Source organism: Acinonyx jubatus, chromosome C2 (genome assembly GCF_027475565.1).
Source record: "Acinonyx jubatus isolate Ajub_Pintada_27869175 chromosome C2, VMU_Ajub_asm_v1.0, whole genome shotgun sequence".
NCBI lineage: Eukaryota > Metazoa > Chordata > Mammalia > Carnivora > Felidae > Acinonyx > Acinonyx jubatus.
The window spans coordinates 45,318,261-45,338,163 of NC_069384.1; the positions used below are offsets into that span (position 1 = coordinate 45,318,261).

Genomic DNA, 19,903 nt, shown 5'->3' on the forward strand with positions numbered 1-19,903 from the left:
TTTCGTCCCAAATTTGTGAGTCTTCATTGGGTAAATCCCAAAGTTCATGGCATTCCCAGGAGGAATCCCCGATGGGGTGATGGCAGGGAGAAGACTCTAAAGGAGTATGGAGTTAGCAAGGGAGCCTGAATGAAACCCCTGAGATTGGATAAGCAGGACAGTAGTGGCCAACTCCCTCATTCCCTTCCGTGTGTGGTTGCCCCGGGCCACAACTTGAGCTGCCCTAGGACACGAGGCTGAGAAGAGGGTCATACTTGTTCTGGTAGGTGCTGATGGTCATGTGAGTAGAGTGGGCCAGACCTGGAGGAGTGTCCGCTTGATGAATGGTCCCTCTGGGGAAGTACAGGAAATCACCCGGCTAAAGGAAGAAAAAGAAAAGGGAGGAGGGAGTTAATAAGGAGGAGGTCTTCTCAATCCCTTGTCTTAAAGAAACAAAAATAGGCTCTGAGTTTCAGTCCTCCCTTCTAGAGACCTTCTACTTCCTGATTCATGGGGTGGTCTGTATGCTGGGCTCCTGGGGTCCCGTTAGTCTAGCTTCACTGTGCCTGAGTCTGTTACTGTGAACCCCAGTCCTGAGAGGCTTTCAGTACCCGAAGTCACTTTCGTTATTCACAGCCAAGACCAGTTACACTTGAAACTGCCCCATCCCAATCCAGGGATCAAGCAGGTGACCTCCTGTGTCTGGGAAGCCTGCACCCTTCCTCTCCACCTTCTGAAGGGTCCAGTGATCAAGAGTAGAAGCTTTAGAGTCATACAGACGTTGCCATTTACTGGCGAGGAACCTCAGAAAATTAACCCACCAAAGCCTCAGTTCCTTCACCTGTAAAATGGAGGCAATGGCCCAAAATTCACAGACTTATTTTCAGGATTAAAGGAGATGCCATATCCAGAGGTCTTGGAACAGTGACAGGCAGATGGTTGTACCGTAAGTACTATTTTACCTGCCACTCCCCCATCAACCATCAGGAAGTTTGTGAGCTCTTCCAGGAAGGGTTGAGGTCCATCGTGTGTCCTCCAGAACCTGAACTCCCAAAGCATCAGGTGTACAATAGAGGCTCAATGAATGTGTGGATGACTAGTTGAAAAACCATGTAACCCTTCCCTTGAACCTAAAAACTACATGGAACTGAAGATCAGTCCCCCTCTTGGGCAGGTGAGCCGCCTCCATCCTGTGCTAGGTCTCGCCCAAGCCAGGGGACAGAAATATCCTTCCTAAATCACTCCTGAAGCTACATCCTCCCCAATCCCACCCAGACGAGAAACATTCCATATAGCAGTTGCCTAAGGAGGAGAGGCAATCCTGATAGCCGCTAGCCTCCCGTCTGCAACACGGGAAGCAGTCTGACTCTGGTTAAGAGCCCAGGAGGTGTGGTTCAAGAGACAGCAGATAAAAAGACAAACCAAAAACCCTTTCCTTAACGTTAAGATTTTCCTTTGAAAGAAACAGTATACAATTAAATATATTCATAAGGGCTATCTTAGGGGCTCATTCACCCTGAACGACACCAAACTGACAGGGAAATTACCACTTGAAGCAAATGCTTGACTCACAATTACAGCTATCATTTGCTCAGTGTCTCTGCACCACCCTCCAAATGAGACCTTCATTCATTCATTCATTCATTCATTCATTCATTTATTCATCCCACAAACAATTGGTTAACCCCTCTCCATCCTCCTCCCACGCCAGGCAAGATGTGAGGCACCGGGGTTAGAGCATTAAACAAAGACCTGCCCCTTTGTAGTTCACTTGAGATGAGAGCAAACATTTGAGAAGAGAGAAGAGACAATGAATACAAGAAAAACACTCAAGTGGGGAGAGGCAGAAAATAAAGCAGTAAATAATGTCAAGCAGTGGTAAGTGCAATGAAGACAAAGAAGCAGAAGACGGACATGAATGATGCATATGGAGGTGGTGGGCAGGGTGTGCCTGGGGTAAGAGATGCCACTGTCATCCAGGATGGGCGCTAAAACCTCACTCTGCTAGACTCACATTTCAATTGAGACTTTAGAGAATGAGCAAGCTAGCCAAGTGACTACCTGGGCCAAAAGGATTCCAGGCAGGGGGAAGAGCAAGGGCAAAGGTCCTGAGGTTAAAAATGTGCTTGGGTCCATGTGGCAGGAGAGGAGTGAGGGTGGAAATGATGGGAGGTGAAGTGAGAAGGCAGCAGAGGGGCTGGATTACAGGACCTTCTGGCCTGTTTTAAAGACTTTGGCTTTTATTCTGGATTTAATAGAAAGCTACTGTAGATCTGGGCAAAGGGTACAATGGATCTCAAAAGATCATTATGGTCATGTCAGAAAAGCCTGCAAAGGGGATACCAGATAGGAGGCTTTTGTATAAATCCACATCCAAGGGTTTTATCCTGAACAAGCAGGAAAATGTGTCACATTTACAGGAAAGAAGGCTGCGGACAGCAGGAAATGGGAGTTTGCTTTGCAGAATACTAAGTTTGTGACACCTTTTATCTTTCCAGTAGAGACATTAAGTAGGCAGTTGGATAGGAATTTAGAGATGTGGGCTAAAGACAGGACATAGCATTGCAAATACATCAGTCTAAAGGGAATTTATTTTTAATTTTTTTTTAATGTTTATTTGTGAGAGAGAGAGAGAGAGAGACAGTGTGAGTCGGGGAGGGGCAGAGAGACAGGGAGACACAGAATCTGAAGCAGGCTCCAGGCTCTGAGCTGTCAGCGCAGAGTCCGACGCGGGGCTCGAACTCACGAACCGTGAGATCATGACCTGAGCCGAAGTTGGACACTTACCGAGTGAGCCACCCAGGGGCCCCAATTTATTTATTTTTAAATGTCTTATTTTTGAGAGAGAACAAGTGGGGAGTTGCGGAGAGGGAGGGGACAGAGGATCCAAAGCAGGCTCCTCACTGACAGCAAAGAGCCAGGTGAGGGGTGTGAACCCACAAACCGTGAGGTCATGACCTGAGCTGAAGTCTCAGCCTCTCTAGAGGGAATTTAAAACCATGGGAGTGGGTATGGATTGAGGAAAGAGGTCCAGGAAATAAACCCTGGCATCCTAACTTTCAGAGGTGCAAAGACTGAAGATAAAACAGCCAAAGAGAATGAAGAGGAACAGCCAGTAAGCAGGAAAGAGAAGCCAAAGAGGCTGGCATCCTAGAAGCCCAGTGAGGAAGGTGGGAGTGAACCACTGTGTCCAATGAGGCTGACAGGAGGATGCTAAGATGGGGACTCAGACAGGGGCACCTGGGTGGTTCAGTCGGTTAAGCGTCCAACTTCGGCTCAGGTCACGATCTCACGGTTTGTGGGTTCGAGCCCCATCAGACTCTACACTAACAATGCGAAGCCTCCTTGGGATTCTCTCCCTCTCCCTCTCTCTCTGCCCCTCCCCTGATCATGCTCTCTATCTCTAGCTCAGAATAAATACAACTTTAAAAAAAGGAATGATGGGAACTCGGAGGCAAGCACTGTACTTGACAACGTGGTAGTCCCTGGTAACCTTGGGGAGACTGGTCCTGGAGCAAGTCTGGGGGTGGGGGGTGGGGAGCCTCCTGGGAGGTGTTCCCAGGAGCAGGAGAGAAGACTGGGCAGGGTCCCTGAAGATGTCTGTGGCCTAATCCCCGGCATCTATAAATATAGATGATATGAATAGGCTGTAAATGGAATTAAAGTTGCTGAGAGGGAAATTATTCTGGATTATCCAGGCAGGTACGACATAATCACAAGGATCCCTAAAAGTAGAAGATGATACAGGAGGAGAGAACCAAAGAGATGTCAGCGTGAGAAAGACTGGGCTCTATGTTCCTGGCTTTGCAGATGGAGGAAGGGCTGTGAGCCAAGGAATGCAGGAGGTCTCTAAAAGCTAGAAAAAGCATGGAAATGGATTCTCCCCTAGAGTCTCTGGAAGGAACAGTCTTGCCAATACCTGATTTCAGCCAAGGAAAACCAAATCCCTTCTGGACTGATGAACCGCAGAACTAAATGTGTGTTGTTTTAAGCCACTGAATTTGTGGGAATTTGTGGTAATTTGATAAGCAGTAATAAATGTACTGACATACAGCCGTCTCTTCCAAGGAGTTTCATTGTAAAGGAGGCATCAAAACCTATCCTTCCGGGACACCTGGATGGCTCAGTTGGTAAAGCATCCGACTTTGGCTCAGGTCATGTTCTCACAGTTCTTGAGTTTAACCCCCACATCAGGCTCTGCGCTGACAGCTCAGAGACCGGAGCCTGCTTCAGATTCTGTGTCTCCCTCTCTCTCTGCCCCTCCCCACTCACACTTTGTCTCTCCCAAAAATAAACAAAATATTAAAAAAAACAAAAAACTTCAGTTCTTACAACCTACAAGGTAAATATTATGCTCTCATTTTCAATAAAGGAGAAACTGAGACTGACATAAACAACTTGCCCAAGAACACATAGCTCTTAAGCAACCACAGCTACATTCAAAACCAGGCGTGTCAGGCCCCAAAACCACAGAGTGGTGCTTCCATCACAGGGGTGGTCTTCATCCCAAGATCCCAGGTGTGATGACCTTCGTCGTGGCCTTCATGCCCACCCCGCCCAGAATGACTCAGCTTTTCTGTTTCATATACTAAGCATTTATGCCAAGATTTCATTTGAGGATCTTCGGTGGTTTAAAATTCACATGTATATAAATGTGCAATTGAGAAAAAACCCTATGGTACCTGATGCTTGCCTTTCTCCTCCTAGGAGACTCAGGGCTGCTCTTAATGAATGGAGATCCTCACGAGTGTGACCAATGGGCATCGCTCCATGACATCCCGGCCTCCCAGCACCGCCTCACAGAACCCACATCATCTATACCTGAAGACCACTATAAAGACTAACTTTCTTGGGTAGGGCCAGTTGGCTGTCATCAAGCTAAGGAACTCAGCCTGGGCCTCAGAGACCATGGATAGCTTAATCTTTCCCTAAAAATAATCAAACAAGAGCCTATTCAACATGCTTCATGGAGAACAAGGGTTGGTAAACTCTTTTTGTAAAGGGCTCCATGGTAAACATTGGTTCATGGGCCATGTGGTCTCTGTGGCAACCAGCCAACTCTATGGGTGCAATGTGAATGGAGCCCTAGACAATAAATAAGGAATACATATGGTTGTGTTCCGGTAAACTTTATTTACAAAAACAGGCAGCAGGCCATTATTTCTGGCCCATGTGCCATGGTCTGCTGACTGCTGACCAAGAACTTAAAAAAATTATACCTTTATTGTGTCTATTCAAATCTCCTGTAATGTAAGCACACATCAAAAAAGGAGATTGCTTCTCCTAGGTACAGGCGGGCAGGAAAACTTTTTAAAATCAAGAAAGGTCCATAAGGCATTGAGTAGTTATAACTAGTGATAAATTCAAGACACAAGAAATGCAAAAACAGTAACTATACACATCAAGTTGGTAGAATCTCTGGAATGGTTTGAGCTAACTATGGTATCTTAATTCAATATATAAAGTTGAATTAAGGACCTATTCTCATCCCTCTAAGATTTTTTTCTCAGCAATCTCACCTGCTAGGGATTGGCTACGAGTCCACCCAGGCTACCTGCTCAAAGACAGACTCTTTCTGTAGCAAGATGCCGGCGAGCCTGCTGCCACGATCAAGCCACCTGGCTTCCCGGAGTAAGATTCCTTAAGACCTTTCATTATTACTATTCTTCTGGTGGCTACACATGCAGGGGGAGGGAGGGGAGTGCAGAGAGGGTCTACTGTACAATCAGGAGGAGAGTGGGTCATGCTAGCATTCTACCAACAAAAAAACTAAGAAGCCCCTGGCTGTGCTCTGCCTGAGCAAGCTACAGCCCAGTCCTGACTGCTCTCTTAGATTTGGTGAAGCTGCCCCAGGCCAAACCTTCCACTTCTCAGTCAGTAGTCACCGAGCTCATAATCCATTCCTGTGGAACTTGGGTTATATTTGAAGACAGGTTGTTTGGAAAATGAATGTAACATTTCCTCAGCTCAATTCTACACATGCAAACACCAAGTCTCCTTTACAAGCTGCACGTGGCCGAGTGAGAGCCACCCTCCCCCCTCCCACGCTCTTGCGTGTATTCCGAGGACCATCACACAAACACTAAACCCCAGACCTGAACTTGTCTCACGAGCAGCTCCCGTGATAGAGGTCCCGTACCTTCAATGTGAACTCATGTGTCGGCCTCCCAATCCTGTCCTCGGCCTCCACGCTGTACTCTCGTGCCAGGGGCACAGTGGGGTGGTAAAGGCACCAGTGTTTCTCCCCCTCCAGCTGCAGGATGAAAACCTAAACAGAGCCACAGGACCTGGGAATGTCAGCTTCTGGACAACTCATGAGGCAAAGCGGTTCTAGGGTATTAGCCCCCCCCAAGGGCTTCGATGAATTACACATTCCAGATGGAAAATAAAAATGAGAGATTAGTGATGTGTTTCACTCTACACTTGAATAAAAGTTGCCACTACTGCTTTTCACTTTTTAAAAAACAGGTCATCATGAACCTTGATACTGGAAGGATATTCATTCTTTTCAGTGTAATAAAGCCTCACTGGGCTCTTTATATCCCACTATCTCCTTCCTTTAAGTCTTCTATCAGACAACAAAGCCCATAATCTCTGAGGGAAAAGCCAAGTTTGAGAAATTACTCATGGTGCCTAAAATCCTGAATATCATCCTTGGCAGATAGGAAAACGTCAAGTTTTTTATTCTTCATTCAGCCAAAGATATCTTAAAGCTCTGTTTAAAATATTAAAAACAAAATCAAAAACTTTTGGGAAATGTATTGCTATCAAATTGCCTTCAGAGGGGGGAAAAAGGAGACGTTTTACTAATAACTGTATTAGTATAAAAATAAAAGTACAAAATGCCCAAGCCAAAGAGTTACCTTTTTTGGCAGCCACATGAGAGTGAAGCAACACTTGTCAAGGTGCCAGTGCTTAAGTGAGACCATGACCTTCATTCAAGCTGCCCCAAGATTTTCACAAATGGAAAAAATTATCCATTTTTGGCAGCTCCAGAAAAAGGACAAAATGAAAGCAGATGTAAAGATTACTTGTGACCTCACTTTATTAAAACCCTTACGTTGTGAAATTACAGAAAAAGGCACTCATGCTTTTCTGTGGACAGATTCAATAAATACCTGTTTTGTAGGGATATGTAGCTCTTTATATTAGTAAGGCTGGAAACCATCTCTCCTCTTTGAGAATGAGCAGGAAGCCAGTTTGGTGGGATTAATTTGGCCCAACATCTAGGTGAGGTCAGGATCTCTAAGACCACACAGCAAGAAGGGCAGAGAGCTGAACTGAACCCTGACAGCTAACCCAGGCCCCAAGAGAACAATTTTCTTCCTCTTACCTCAACATCATCATAATGGGGTGGGAGGCCCTGGGATCCTGCAGGGGTTATGTATACATTCGAGCCAACCAAGGAGCCAAAGTAGCATTCTAGCTTCTCCTGGATCCTCCAAAGCTCATCCTGAAAAAGAAAGGATAGGAGAAGAGGTGAAAAGTATATTAGAAATAAGAGGAAAGACACATTCTTACTCACTTAGCAAGTCTTTATGCTGCAGCTATTATGTTCCACATACCCAAGAATTCAGCAGTGAAAGAGCCAACGCCTGTGCCCTGGAGAATCTTCCATCCTGGTGCAGACCAGCACAGACAACGAGAAACTGGCAAAGCAGGCAATCAAGAGTCATGCAGGATTTTAAGCAGGACAATGACATGATCTAATTTATGTTAAAAAAAAATTTTTTTTAATCTTTATTCACTTTTGAGAGACAGAGCCTGAGTGGAGGAAGGGCACAGAGAGAGGGGAGACACAGAATCCCAAGCAAGCTCCAGGCTCTGAGCTGTCAGCACAGAGCCTGACGTGGGGCTTGAACCCACGAACCATGAAATCATGACCTGAGCCCAAGTCAGATGCTTACCAACTGAGCCACTCAGGTGCCCCCTAATTTACATTTTTAAAAGCTCACTCTGGCTGCTATGTGGAGAATGGCCTGGAGAAAAGCAAGAGAGATCAGTCTGGAAGCTACTAAGGCAGTCGCCCAGGCCAGAGATGACCAGGGTGGTGGGGGAGAAGCAGAGAGGGGCAGATGCACCCTGGAAGCAGCACTGGCAGGGCCTGGGAGGCACCAAGTACAGTGGGCTGGTGGAAGGGGAAGACTATTCAAACCCTCCTGGCTTTGGATGGGCAATTAGTGCCTGGTTCCACTTACTGAAATAGTAAAGACTTATTAGAGAACAAGTTTTTTTGCAGGGGCGAAAGGGGAGATGTGTGCAGGGAGAGTTATACATTGGTTCCAGAGAGAGACAGACACAGAGAGAGAAAGAGAAAATATGAAGCCTGATTTTCCCAAGCAGATGAGAAGGGAAGCCACATGGTTATTAGCACTTTCTCTATTCCAAGCCCTGTTTCTAAGGGCTTTTACATATACTGGTTATATATGTCCCCAACAACCCTGTCTCTCTCATAAGGTGAGCACTATTATCCCTCCTGGTTTACAGACGAGGAAACTGAAGCATGAGAACACACAGCTACTAGATGACGTGGCCAGGATTTAAATCCAGGCAGCCTGGCTTGAGCACTTTAACCATGGCTCCATATTGCCTCTTTTGGAATTATCTTAAGGAAAACACAGGTCACCTACAAGGACTCTAATGGACATTCAAGACCCCAAGTCTCAAGTGTATGAACGTACAGTGCCTGACACACAACAGACACTAAAATGTTTTTTTTTTTCATTTATTTATTTGCCTATTTTTGAGAGAAAGAATGCATGAGCATGAGTGTGCCCACAATCAGGGGAGGGGCAGAGGGACAATCCCAAGCTGGCTCCACTCTGGCAGCGGCAGCCCCATGTGGGACTCGAACTCACAAACCATGAGATCATGACCTAAGCTGAAACCAAGAGTTGGACACTTAGCCAACTGAGCCACTCTGGTGCCCTGCTAAAATGCATTTTTAAAAATTTGGTGAGTAAACCAATAACCACAGCTTAGGAATCAATCCTACCATTTGACTGAAAAAGGACCTACAGTATTAAAAGTTTCAAGTGGAAAAGAATTAGGTCAGTATAAAAAAAGCTTTGGGAGACATCTTTATAAAGACTACTGGGCTACTCTATTTATAGATCTCAAGGGTTCTACTTAACACAGGAAGAATAATTTAATGGCTTCTGAATAGCTCCAAAGAGTTAAGAGAGCTCCCAAGAAGCCTAATTTATACCAGGGAGGGGCCAGCAGGACCTGGTTCTGTAATTACATTTATACGGTGACTGAAACCATTAGAAAACCAAAGCTTCTCTTTCTAATGGCTTGAGAGGTATCTCAGGACCATGTAGGTGACTTTATGGTTCCCAGCCCAAGCATCTGGGTCTATAATTGATACGTATATGTCTCCTTTCTTGTTAAAGGTTACAAAAATCCTAGCAATTGCACAATTTTCCTATTTCTCCTGAACCTTTAGCTTCTGAATCTGCCAAGTATAGCCTAGGAGAAAGAGATCAGGACAAAGCACCTCAATCCAAGATGCAGTTACAAACTAAATGACTTTCGCTTCTTTATTTGTACAATGAGGACTCCACCTCCTTCCCCCAAGGTTGTTGGGGAACAGCATAAAACAACTTACCTGCAAACTTATTTACATTGCCTCACCGACACTGACTCAGGCACAAACAAGGCTCTTTTGAAACCAGTCTTCTTTAATTCAGGACTCGCAACTATGCCTGGAGCTGCCCAGGAGCACCCCAGAGCAGCGAAAAGGGAAGGTGGCAGCCTCTCCCCTTGCTGGGGACAACCTCCTCTCTCCACTGACCTACTCACAAAATCGAAACTGAATGCAATTGCTAAGACCAGAGAAGCCCACGGGTACACTTAGAGAAAAGCAAAAACACACACACCAAAGCCCTACTACATTTCAAATAACATCTTTAAAAGTATGGTATGAAACTGCCTCAAATTTGGAGTCGGAAGTGCTTACTTAGCAGTTACGAAAAAGTCACATCTCTGAACCTGTTTTTTTTTTTTTCACATGTAAGATGCAGACCACAATGAATGCTCTATTTTAAATGTCTGTTAGAAGGTTCAAGTGAACACGTGTATTTGGTAAACTCACCCAGACCTTTGACATATGGATCACCCAAAGCAGGAGTGGAAACAACTTATGGCTTTCTGATTCCTCCTTATTCACCTCCAGACCAACTAGAATAATAACTTGTGCACATACTGAGACCCCAATAAACAAGGCACTAACTGTCCACTAAACAGTCTCCCAACCTAGCTACTGACAAACCATCTCTAGACTTTTTCAATCCTGATATTAACATGCACATTCCTAAATACACAACACTAGTCCTTCTGAGAAAATATTGAGAACCCAGATTCTACTATAAGAGGATGAGCTCCCACAGCTCCTATAGGTCTCTCTACTGGTAGAAAGAGAAGAGGCAGGGTGCAACCCAGTCTATCCTGGGAGCTGAGTTTAGACTGAGAAAGCTCATCCTTCCCACTTTCATAAACCTGGCCAAAGAACAGAGTCAACGGGGCAAAGCAAGTACAAGTGTTTGGCCCACCTGGAATCAGAGAGGAGAAATGTACAGGACTTAAGAGATGAGCAGAGAAAAGCCAAAGATAATTCTAATGTACAGATATGACAGCCATTAAGGACACCATACATATGCCAAATAATAACTTTGTACGGGTTTGTGACCCAATCACATACAATCAACTTCACTGACCTTTTATGTTCATAGTTATTAGATGTCTAAGACACACATTTTTTAAAAGTTTTTATTTTTCTTCAGTATATGAAATTTATTGTCCAATTGGTTTCCATACAACACCCAGTGCTCATCTCAAAAGGTGCCCTCCTCCACCTTTTGGGATGAGCACTGGGTGTTGTATGGAAACCAATTGGACAATAAACTTCATATATTGAAAAAAAAAAAAAGGTGCCCTCCTCAATACCCATCACCCACCCACCCCCGCCCTCCCACCCCCCATCAACCCTCAGTTTGTTCTCAGTTTTTAAGAGTCTCTTAGGCTTTGGCTCTCTCCCACTCTAACCTCTCTTTTTTTTTTTTTCCTTCCCCTCCCCCATGGGTTTCCGTTAAGTTTCTCAGGTTCCACATAAGAGTGAAAACATATGGTATCTGTCTTTCTCTGTATGGCTTATTTCACTTAGCATCACGCTCTCCAGTTCCATCCACGTTGCTACAAAGGGCCATATTTCATTCCTTCTCATTGCCACGTAGTACTCCATTGTGTATATAAACCACAATTTCTTTATCCATTCATCAGTTGATGGACATTTAGGCTCTTTCCATAATTTGGCTATTGTTGGGGCGCCTGGGTGGCTCAGTCGGTTGAGCGGCTGACTTCGGCTCGGGTCATGATCTCGCAGTCCATGAGTTCGAGCCGCGTGTCGGGCTCTGTGCTGACAGCTCAGAGCCTGGAGCCTGTTTCAAATTCTGTGTCTCCCTCTCTCTCTGCCCCTCCCCCACTCATGCTCTGTCTCTCTCTGTCTCAAAAATAAATAAACGTTAAAAAATTTTTTAAAAAAATAATTTGGCTATTGTTGAGAGTGCTGCTATAAACATTGGGGTACAAGTGCCCCTATGCATCAGTACTCCTGTATCCCTTGGGTAAATTCCTAGCAGTGCTACTGCTGGGTCATAGAGTACATCTATTTTTAATTTTTTGAGGAACCTCCACACTGTTCTCCAGAGTGGCTGCACCAGTTTGCATTCCCACCAACAGTGCAAGAGGGTTCCCGTTTCTCCACATCCTCTCCAGCATCTATAGTCTCCTGATTTGTTCATTTTGGCCACTCTGACTGGCGTGAGGTGATATCTGAGTGTGGTAAAACACACATTTTAAGAAGCATTGCTTCTAACCAAGAGAAGAGTCAAGGACTAGCTAAGAGAGAAGCACTGTGGTGTCCACATTTCCTGAACACAAATCATGACTTGGTCTGGCAAGTGATTTATAAGTTCTTTTTGGGTGTTTGGGCCAAAAGGTTGGCAACCTAGGGACATTTCAACTTCTTATGATTGCATGAGATGGAATATCTGAAATTAGGACTCGTACTGAAACATCTAAGAGTACTTACCCTTTCTCCAGAGCAGAAACAGGTTCAAGATCCTTTATGCAGACAGCAAAATGCATTCACTAGATTTGGCCAATGGGCTCTAACAAAGCAACTGAGTTCAATCATAGGAAACATTACTGGTAACTGATGACAAAGTCCCAGGAGCCATCACACAGCCAGAATCCTCAACATGGAGCCTTAGGAACCACTCTCCTCCTCCCATGCTGCCATTTTGGTTCAGCCATGGATCACAAAAGGGAATTTCTGAACTCAGAATACGCCCTCAATCCTTCTGGGCCACCTGTCATGTAAAGATTTCAAACCTCTACAGAAGCAGATAAGCTATGACTGCATTTTATAAAGCAGAAACTGAGCAGAAAGGAGGCCAAGTATTTCTCAAATGTTAACCACTGATACAGAATAAAAAGTTAGCCAGTCTCCCAGACTTGCAAATCACAGCTACCCTCCATCTATGACTGTCTCCCCAGGAACAGTTCTAAGACCCAGCTCCTCAATGCCACCTGAGCAGCTGTTAATAAGGGTGAAGTCTCCTTCTTGAACATGCATCTGGTCCTTGATCTGGTCACAGCTCTAAAGCCTCTACCTAGCTAGAATGTCGGCAGTAAAGGGAAGTAACTTCAAGAAGAAAATGATCACCTCGACACTATCACACCTTATATTATAATGACATTTAATTATAATTTAATTTATAATGACCAAACAGAAAGGTCTACCATATACCAAAACATAAAACAGCCCACAGAACACGCTCCTGAAGGGGTAATAATTTATAAACTTGCAATAGAGTTTTTGCAGTGTGATGACATCTAATCATGTCCACCTGAGTTGTTGGGAGATTCCAATGGTTTAGCCAAAAGATAACACAGGGTCTCCTAATTTGGAATGCATTTAAAGAGCAAACAGGAGGTATCTCTTCTCAGACTGGCAGGTTCATCACAGGTTCACCCCTGAGCTGACCTGTGGCCAAATGTTAGCACTTTAATACATTTAACGATTCCATAATAGGGAGAACCTGTTACCTTAAATCTCTGAGGTTGGTGAAACTGAATTGTTGCCCTTTTCTGATCAAAATCTTTTCTCAGTTGAAGAAAGTGCACTTTGCCATCTTTATTTAAAACCTTCTTCTTCCCATTGACACACCGGCAGACATTTATGTCTCTTCCATAGTACATACCCCAGCTGCATAGACTCTTCAGATCTGACAGCCTGAACAGGGACCGGTAATATGTAGCCACTGCAGGGTCATCTCTCTGAATGAGAAGGGGCTTCTTCTCCCAGAATTCCCTGAAAAAAGTCTCTGTCTTGATGGGCGAGATTAAACTTTCAAACAGATCACTGGGGCTTTCAAAATTTAAAATAGAGGAGGGTCCACCAGCTGCCTCTATCTTCACCTGCTTGCAGGGAACAGACCCCTCTTCCTTCCCATTCCCTGTGGGCTTTGCTTTCTTCGGCATCATTCTGTCTTCAAGACAAAGCAGTGACGAGGTGCACCTACCAGAGAACAAAGCATACGTGGTTAGGTTCACCAGGAGTTCTAACATTAGCAGATGGCGCACACACAACTCGTGTGACCATGCCACCTTCATGAGCACTTGTAAGTCAAAGCCCTTTCCTCCAGGATGGGATACAGCCTTAATCTAACACCACATCATCCAAGATAGGATTCAGCCTCAAACACCACTCAAATTACATATTCATCTAAGGAAAGCATTTTTTTTCTCGGGCATAGGCACTAAATCGTTAAAGTCACCGTTTGTTTGTTAGGAGGTATAATGATCCCAAATTAAATGGTTCAGCCACCTAAGCAGTTCCTAGTCACAGTTTTAGCCTGTGGCCGTTGACACAGCAGTCTAAAATCTTGACTTTGGCTTCAATCAGCACCAGGTCCCAAATCTAATTAGACGCACTCTTGAGTTACAGGCACTCGCCTCGAGAACTACCAACAGGGGCTCACAGCCAGGTGCTCCTTACCACAGCACCACCCCCAACTGTTAGGAAGGCAGCCCAGGTGCCCTGGGCCAGTGTCACCTGGTGGCTGGAACAAGAAGCTGCTGCTCCCAAGTCTTCCTCACCACATGAACCTCCGCACTTTTGATTCCCAGCTTTTTCCTGAAAACTGCTACTTTATGAGAAAACCCGCCCCCATTAAAAAAACCAAACGAGTTCGAGACTACAAAGTAAAGGCTAAAGACAGTTATGCCCCATTTTTAAAAAGCTTTAACTTTTAAACTAAGACACAATACCAACATCACCTAGGCATCGCCTTCTAGAACTGCCTTCTGTATTTCTAACAAGCTCCCAGGTAACAATGCTTTTGCTGGTCCATGGACCACATCTGAGGAGTGACAATCCCAAGCCCTGCCAAGCCTCTCTCAGAACTGTCCCCAAACCACAACTACCGTCACACTTACAATAACGCAGGTGTTCTTCACCTGGGGTTCAAGAATGGTATTTCAAATTACATGAATTTTCAGAAACTGTAAGATCCTATTTCAAACTGTGTGTCTACATCTCTCTATATAAATATATATTTGGGTGCGGGCACATTGTGCTCACCTGATTCTTAAAGAAGGGCTAAGAACCACTGCACTTATAAAGAACGATTTTTCCCAGAGACCAATAACTTATTTATAGATATCACAGTTTTCTATTTTGTACTGCTAGCAAAATTTTAAGAACACTGTTTTCTGCCCTTTTGTTATTATAACTAAGCTGTATATCAGCTACACTGTGGACTAAGTAGAATTAGTGGTCTGGCCTGGCAAGTAAGCACCTGGAACACTGTGTTACACATTGCAACAATTTACAAATGAACCTTTGGAATGCAACCCAAATATAAACTGAACAATTCAGGAAGTGGAAACATCAAAATATACAACTCTAGTGCCCTCATTTTAGCTGCTAAACTTGTGTACAGCTCAGATCAAGTGCCTTTGGTAGGGCACATAGGACAGAAGTGGAAAACAAGTACAAACTGACGGACGGAGGTGGAAAAAAGTACAAACTGACCCTAAGAGCTTGCACTGGAGGACTGAAGGCTTAAGCTTAGAAAAAAACAAACTTTGGTGTTGGCTATGTCACCAATGAGACATTTTCTGAAAATGTTCTGCACACCTTTCAAGCTTCCCAGCCAGTGTGATTTTTCAATTAAAGAATCAAGGCTTCCATGAACAAAAGTATTGCTAATACTTGGAACCCAGATGTGATGCAGAAATGCAAGGAGACATGAAAACACAGTAAAAAGCACAGCTCGTGCAGAAGAGTTACCAGCCATCCTTTGAAAGGCCCGACTATAGCTAAGGTCTGAGAACTCAGATTTCAGGAGCATTCCACCACCTTTAACTGATAAGAGTGACTCACTCTGCCTTAATTGTTTGCACAATGTGGTTTATAATGAACACCTGTTTTCCTTCTCGGAGTCTGGAATTTTGGTAGGTGCCAGGCAGAGGGTGCCTATGTGGTCAGTCCCCAGTAAAAACCCTCAGTTCTGAGTGTCTGATGAGCTTCTCTGGCTGGCAACATTTCACACGGGTTGTCACAACTAGTTGCTGGGCCAATTAAGCACCTGGTCTTTTGCTATAATAAATCAGCTGTGAGTCCTAGTAAATCACTGAACCGAGGGATGGTCTTAGACATCCCCCCAACACATTGCTCACTATTTTTAAAAAGTGTTAAATTGGGGGCACCGGGTGGCTCAGTTGGTTAAGCATCTGACTTCAGCTCAGGTCATGATCTGCTAATGAGTTCGAACCCAGCATCGAGCTCTGTGCTGTCAGCATGGAGCCCGCTTAGGATCCTCTTTCCCCCCACTCTGCCCCTCCCCTGCTTGCACTCACTCTCTCTCTCTCTCAAAAATAAGTAACTATTAAAAAAAGTGTTAAATTGGTTCAGAAGGTTTGTTACCATTAAGGTACCCTATAATGAAAACATAATTTCATATTCAGCCACACATCTCTTATCTCTCACAATTGGTCAGTTTAAAATTTATTTAAGGGATGTGGACAGCAGGAAGATGCCGCTGAAAGGCCTTTCTTTAAGCCTACCTAAGCCAAAAAAATCACTTAAAGCATTTTTCCTATCTATGATCACTAACATAATAAACCCAGCACTGCATAACAAATGTTTTTGTTAGAATCTATATTTCACTATTTATACTGCCAAAAGTTGCATCATTTCTTGTCTGCCTTCATATTGAAATGATTTAAGGCTCAGTTAATTGGAACCTGGCTTAGAGATTACTGGGCAAACAAACTATTTCTCTGATTCTCACACTACCCATATTGTAAGACAACCATTCTTTTTAATAGCTTTGGGGAGTGGAGGAGAGAACAGATGACATACCCTATCACATTAAACATGTAAAAATCCTAGTATGCATCACACTTTCAGAAAAAGTAAAAAGCATATCTTAGAATCTAAGAAATTTAGGGGCACCCGAGTGGCTCAGCAGTTGAGTATCTGACTTCAGCTCAGGTCATGATCTCACATAGCTCGTGACTCAAGCCCCACGGAGAGCTCTGTGCTGATAGCTCAGAGCCTGGAGGCTGCTTCAGATCCTGTGTCTCCCTCTCTGCCCCTCTCCTGCTCACTCGCTCACTCTCTCTCACACACACACAAATATAAATAAACATAAAAAAATTGTTTTCTAAAGTATCTAAGAAATATAGTAATGAGACAAGGAAAACCTTTGTCTAGAAAAGTAAAGCCAATACCGTCCAGCCCAGAAACCTCACAGACCACCCAAACAGAAGTTTAAAGTAAATATTTTTATAAAGCTACAGGGAAAAAAAGCAGACTTTGAAAAAGCAATTAGTGGCTATTAAAAAAGCAACTGGCCTGGGTAGCTCAGTAGGTTCAGTGTTCCACTTCGGCTCAGGTATGATCTCACTTGCGTGAGTTCGAGCCCTATGTCGGGTTCTGTGCTGACAGCTCAGAGCCTGGAGCCTGCTTCTGATTCTGTCTCTCTCTCTCTGCCCCTCACCCACTCACACTCTGTCTCTCTCTTTCAAAAATAAACATTAACTGTAAAAAAAAAAGCAATTGGTATCATTTAACAATTTAGACAAATATCAAAGCATGATATACACCTGAAACTGTTATATATATCTATTCCAATTTTTAAAAAAACAAATGTTTCCAATCTGAGTTGACTATAAGCATTAGTGTAAAAAGAGTCACGGTTCATATTTTACTAGCTGCCCACAGATTAAAAAAAAAAAAACCACCAACTGATCTGAACAACTTTGAAGGATTAAAACTCTACAATAAAATCCACTGATATCCATTCTACAGCCAATAAATATAAACCGAGCCTTTATATCTTAAGTGTCCTAACCTTCTTTTCTGTAGTAATATTCGCTGACAAAAAGTCAACACAGCTTCGTCTGGGGAACAGCCATCTGCACAGTCCCAGAGCCTAGCACAGAACAGGGCACATAGGTCCCCAAGAAATGTTTGCTGAATGAATTGTCCTCCTTTTTCATCGTCTGTATATAATATTAGAGAAAAAGCCTCAAAAGCCTTACACAAAACAGAGTTGGGAGGAAAACAGTTTATTCAAAGGGGATAATTCTGATGGCAGCTGTAGCTTGGGTATTCAACCGCACTGTCAGAGCTGAAAGGCAAATTAGCCTGCAGTGGTTATTACCAACCAGAGGGAGGTATGTCTCTACAGTCTTCAGAGCAGAGCTTTTTACAGTGTAGTCACCAGAAATACTTGTTCACCTGCAAATTTCTAGGCTCCCTATCAAGCCTACTAGATTAAGCACTTCTTGTGCTGGGTCCTAAAAATCTACATTAACACAGGAAATATTCCATTGGAATTTTAGATCCATTAACATTAGTCAAATTCTGCTCAATTAAACACATACACCTGACGGAAATATTACCTGTAACGAGGTTGCCTCTGGCTGACCTAAAATATTTTTTTTAGGTTTATTTGTTTATTTAGAGAGAGAGGGAGAGAGGGAGAGAGGGAGAGAGGGAGAGAGGGAGAGAGGGAGAGAGAGATTCGCAAGCAGGCTCCACACTGTCAGCATGGAGCCAAATGGGGGGCTTGAACCCACTAACCCTGGGATCATAAACTGGGCCAAAACCAAGAGTCAGATGCTTAACCCACTGAGCAACCCAGCCCACCCTGACCTAAAATACTCCTTTTCTGCCTAACAGAAATGTTCATCCGGAGGGAAAACTCGTTCTTCTGTTGACCTAATGCTGTGATTGGCAGTTACCCTTTTAGTCCTATTTTAAAAAGAAAATAGATTACAACACCTCCGTGTGTAAGCACGATGTTACGAAGGATGAGGCCAGAGAGGCAAAAACTATCCAAACGATGGTGGCAGAGGCTGGATAAGTCAGGCTCCTCCATTTAAACGTGAGTCCAGGGAAATCAATGGCCTGGCGCCGAATTTACAGCTCATCAGTGGACTCCCAGGCCCCTGCTTCCTGAACACGCAGTGAGCAAGCCGGCCTCACGAACCTGTTGGACAACCCACTGTCGGGCTGCCGAACTAGTAACACTTGCTGAGAGAACTGGCAGAGGGATCTGTAATTTTAAAGTCAGGCTGGGACCAGACAGCCGCGACGCCCCCGTCCCGTAGCCCTGGCTACAGGGCTCCCAGCAGTAAAGCCTCTCTTAGGCCCGACCTGACGCCAGAGGCACAACCCACGTGGAAGCCGCGCTCCCCGGCGGGCGTCACCCTCCCGGCGGAGCCTCCAAACTTTCCGCGCGCTCGTCCCAGTCTCCAGACCACCGGCGGCCCACGTGGGCCACTCTCGGTGCTCAAGCCATTCGTGACCCTACTCCCGCATCCGGGCAGCAGCAGACCCGGCGTGTCCTCCCTGCCCCGGTCCCCGGGATCATGGACCGCGTCGGCGCGCGTCCCCGGTCCCAAAAGCACCAGCGCCCACCAGGCCGCCCCGGCCGCTCTGAGGGTCCCGGGGACTGGGCTCTCAGGCCACCCGCCAGGCCCTACCCGCACCAGCGCTCGGAGGCCCAACAGGACGTACACGACCCCACCCCCGGCGGCGCGGGGCAGGCGGCGAAAACCGCTCCACTCACCCTCCTCGGCCTGTTGCGCGCGGCCGCGAGCGGGCGGGGCAGCGGCTGGGGGCGGGGCGGGGCGGGGCGGGGCAGCGTGCGCACGCTGGGGGGCGGCCCGCTCCCGCTCCGGCTCCACCCCGCGCCAGGCCGCGGGCGGTAGGTACTTCTGGCGCCCAGTATAGGCAGGTGTTGGGTCTTCGCGCCATCACGTTTTCCCCTTTGGTGTTAAAGGAAATGCATGGTTCTTGGTTTTTTGTTTTGTTTTTTTTTTGAGTTGAGGGCGGGATGAGTCTCTGGATTTGGGGCAACTGTTTTATAGTACAACCCTATTCTTTTTATGAATGGAGAAACCCAGATGCAGAGAGGAGACGAGAGCTTTCCAAGTTTAGGGAGTGGGAGGTCCAGATTCTCCCATCGCTTTCTTTTGGGCTCTCCATGCTAAGCTGTACTGCTTTGTACTGTCAACTGTAATTTATATCCCGTTGCTCCCAGAGTCAGAATTAATCCCGGCTTAAAAGGATACTGGAAATTCTTTGTGACGATAGCTATAGAAGAGAAGAACAAAAGCAATTATTTAATTTTGGCCTAAGGCTCTGTCCTTTAGACAGACAAACTGATTGGAAACGTTTGGGTGGGGAGGCTGGACCAACTGAGCACGAGGATCAATGTCACATCTCTGCTTTGGCCTGTGTCCTTCTTTGCTCTGTAGACAGCCAAAGAGGACCTAAAGGAAATTATTTCATTCTGTCAGGATGATTGAGACCAATGATTAGCTCTGATTATCGATGTGG

General features: G+C 45.1%; 1 protein-coding gene across 5 annotated transcripts in view; it reads right to left on the reverse strand.

Annotated features, from left to right (window-relative positions):
- Positions 1 to 19,188, reverse strand: part of RIOX2 (ribosomal oxygenase 2) — a 28,333-nt gene extending 9,145 nt beyond the window's left edge. Inside the window, exons 1-5 of one of the 5 annotated variants that reach the window (XM_027077601.2) lie at positions 19,131 to 19,188; positions 13,090 to 13,561; positions 7,313 to 7,432; positions 6,119 to 6,247; positions 255 to 358 (exon numbers count right to left, since the gene is read on the reverse strand). In XM_027077601.2, coding sequence (XP_026933402.1) covers positions 255 to 358; positions 6,119 to 6,247; positions 7,313 to 7,432; positions 13,090 to 13,527 — 791 coding nt within the window. In that variant the 5' untranslated portion in view covers positions 13,528 to 13,561; positions 19,131 to 19,188. Of the gene's footprint in view, positions 1 to 254; positions 359 to 6,118; positions 6,248 to 7,312; positions 7,433 to 13,089; positions 13,562 to 18,715 lie in introns of all 5 variants that reach the window. The other 4 variants (XM_027077599.2, XM_027077600.2, XM_053220715.1 and 1 more) reach the window with 4 other exon arrangements.
- Positions 19,189 to 19,903: the final 715 nt, after the last annotated feature.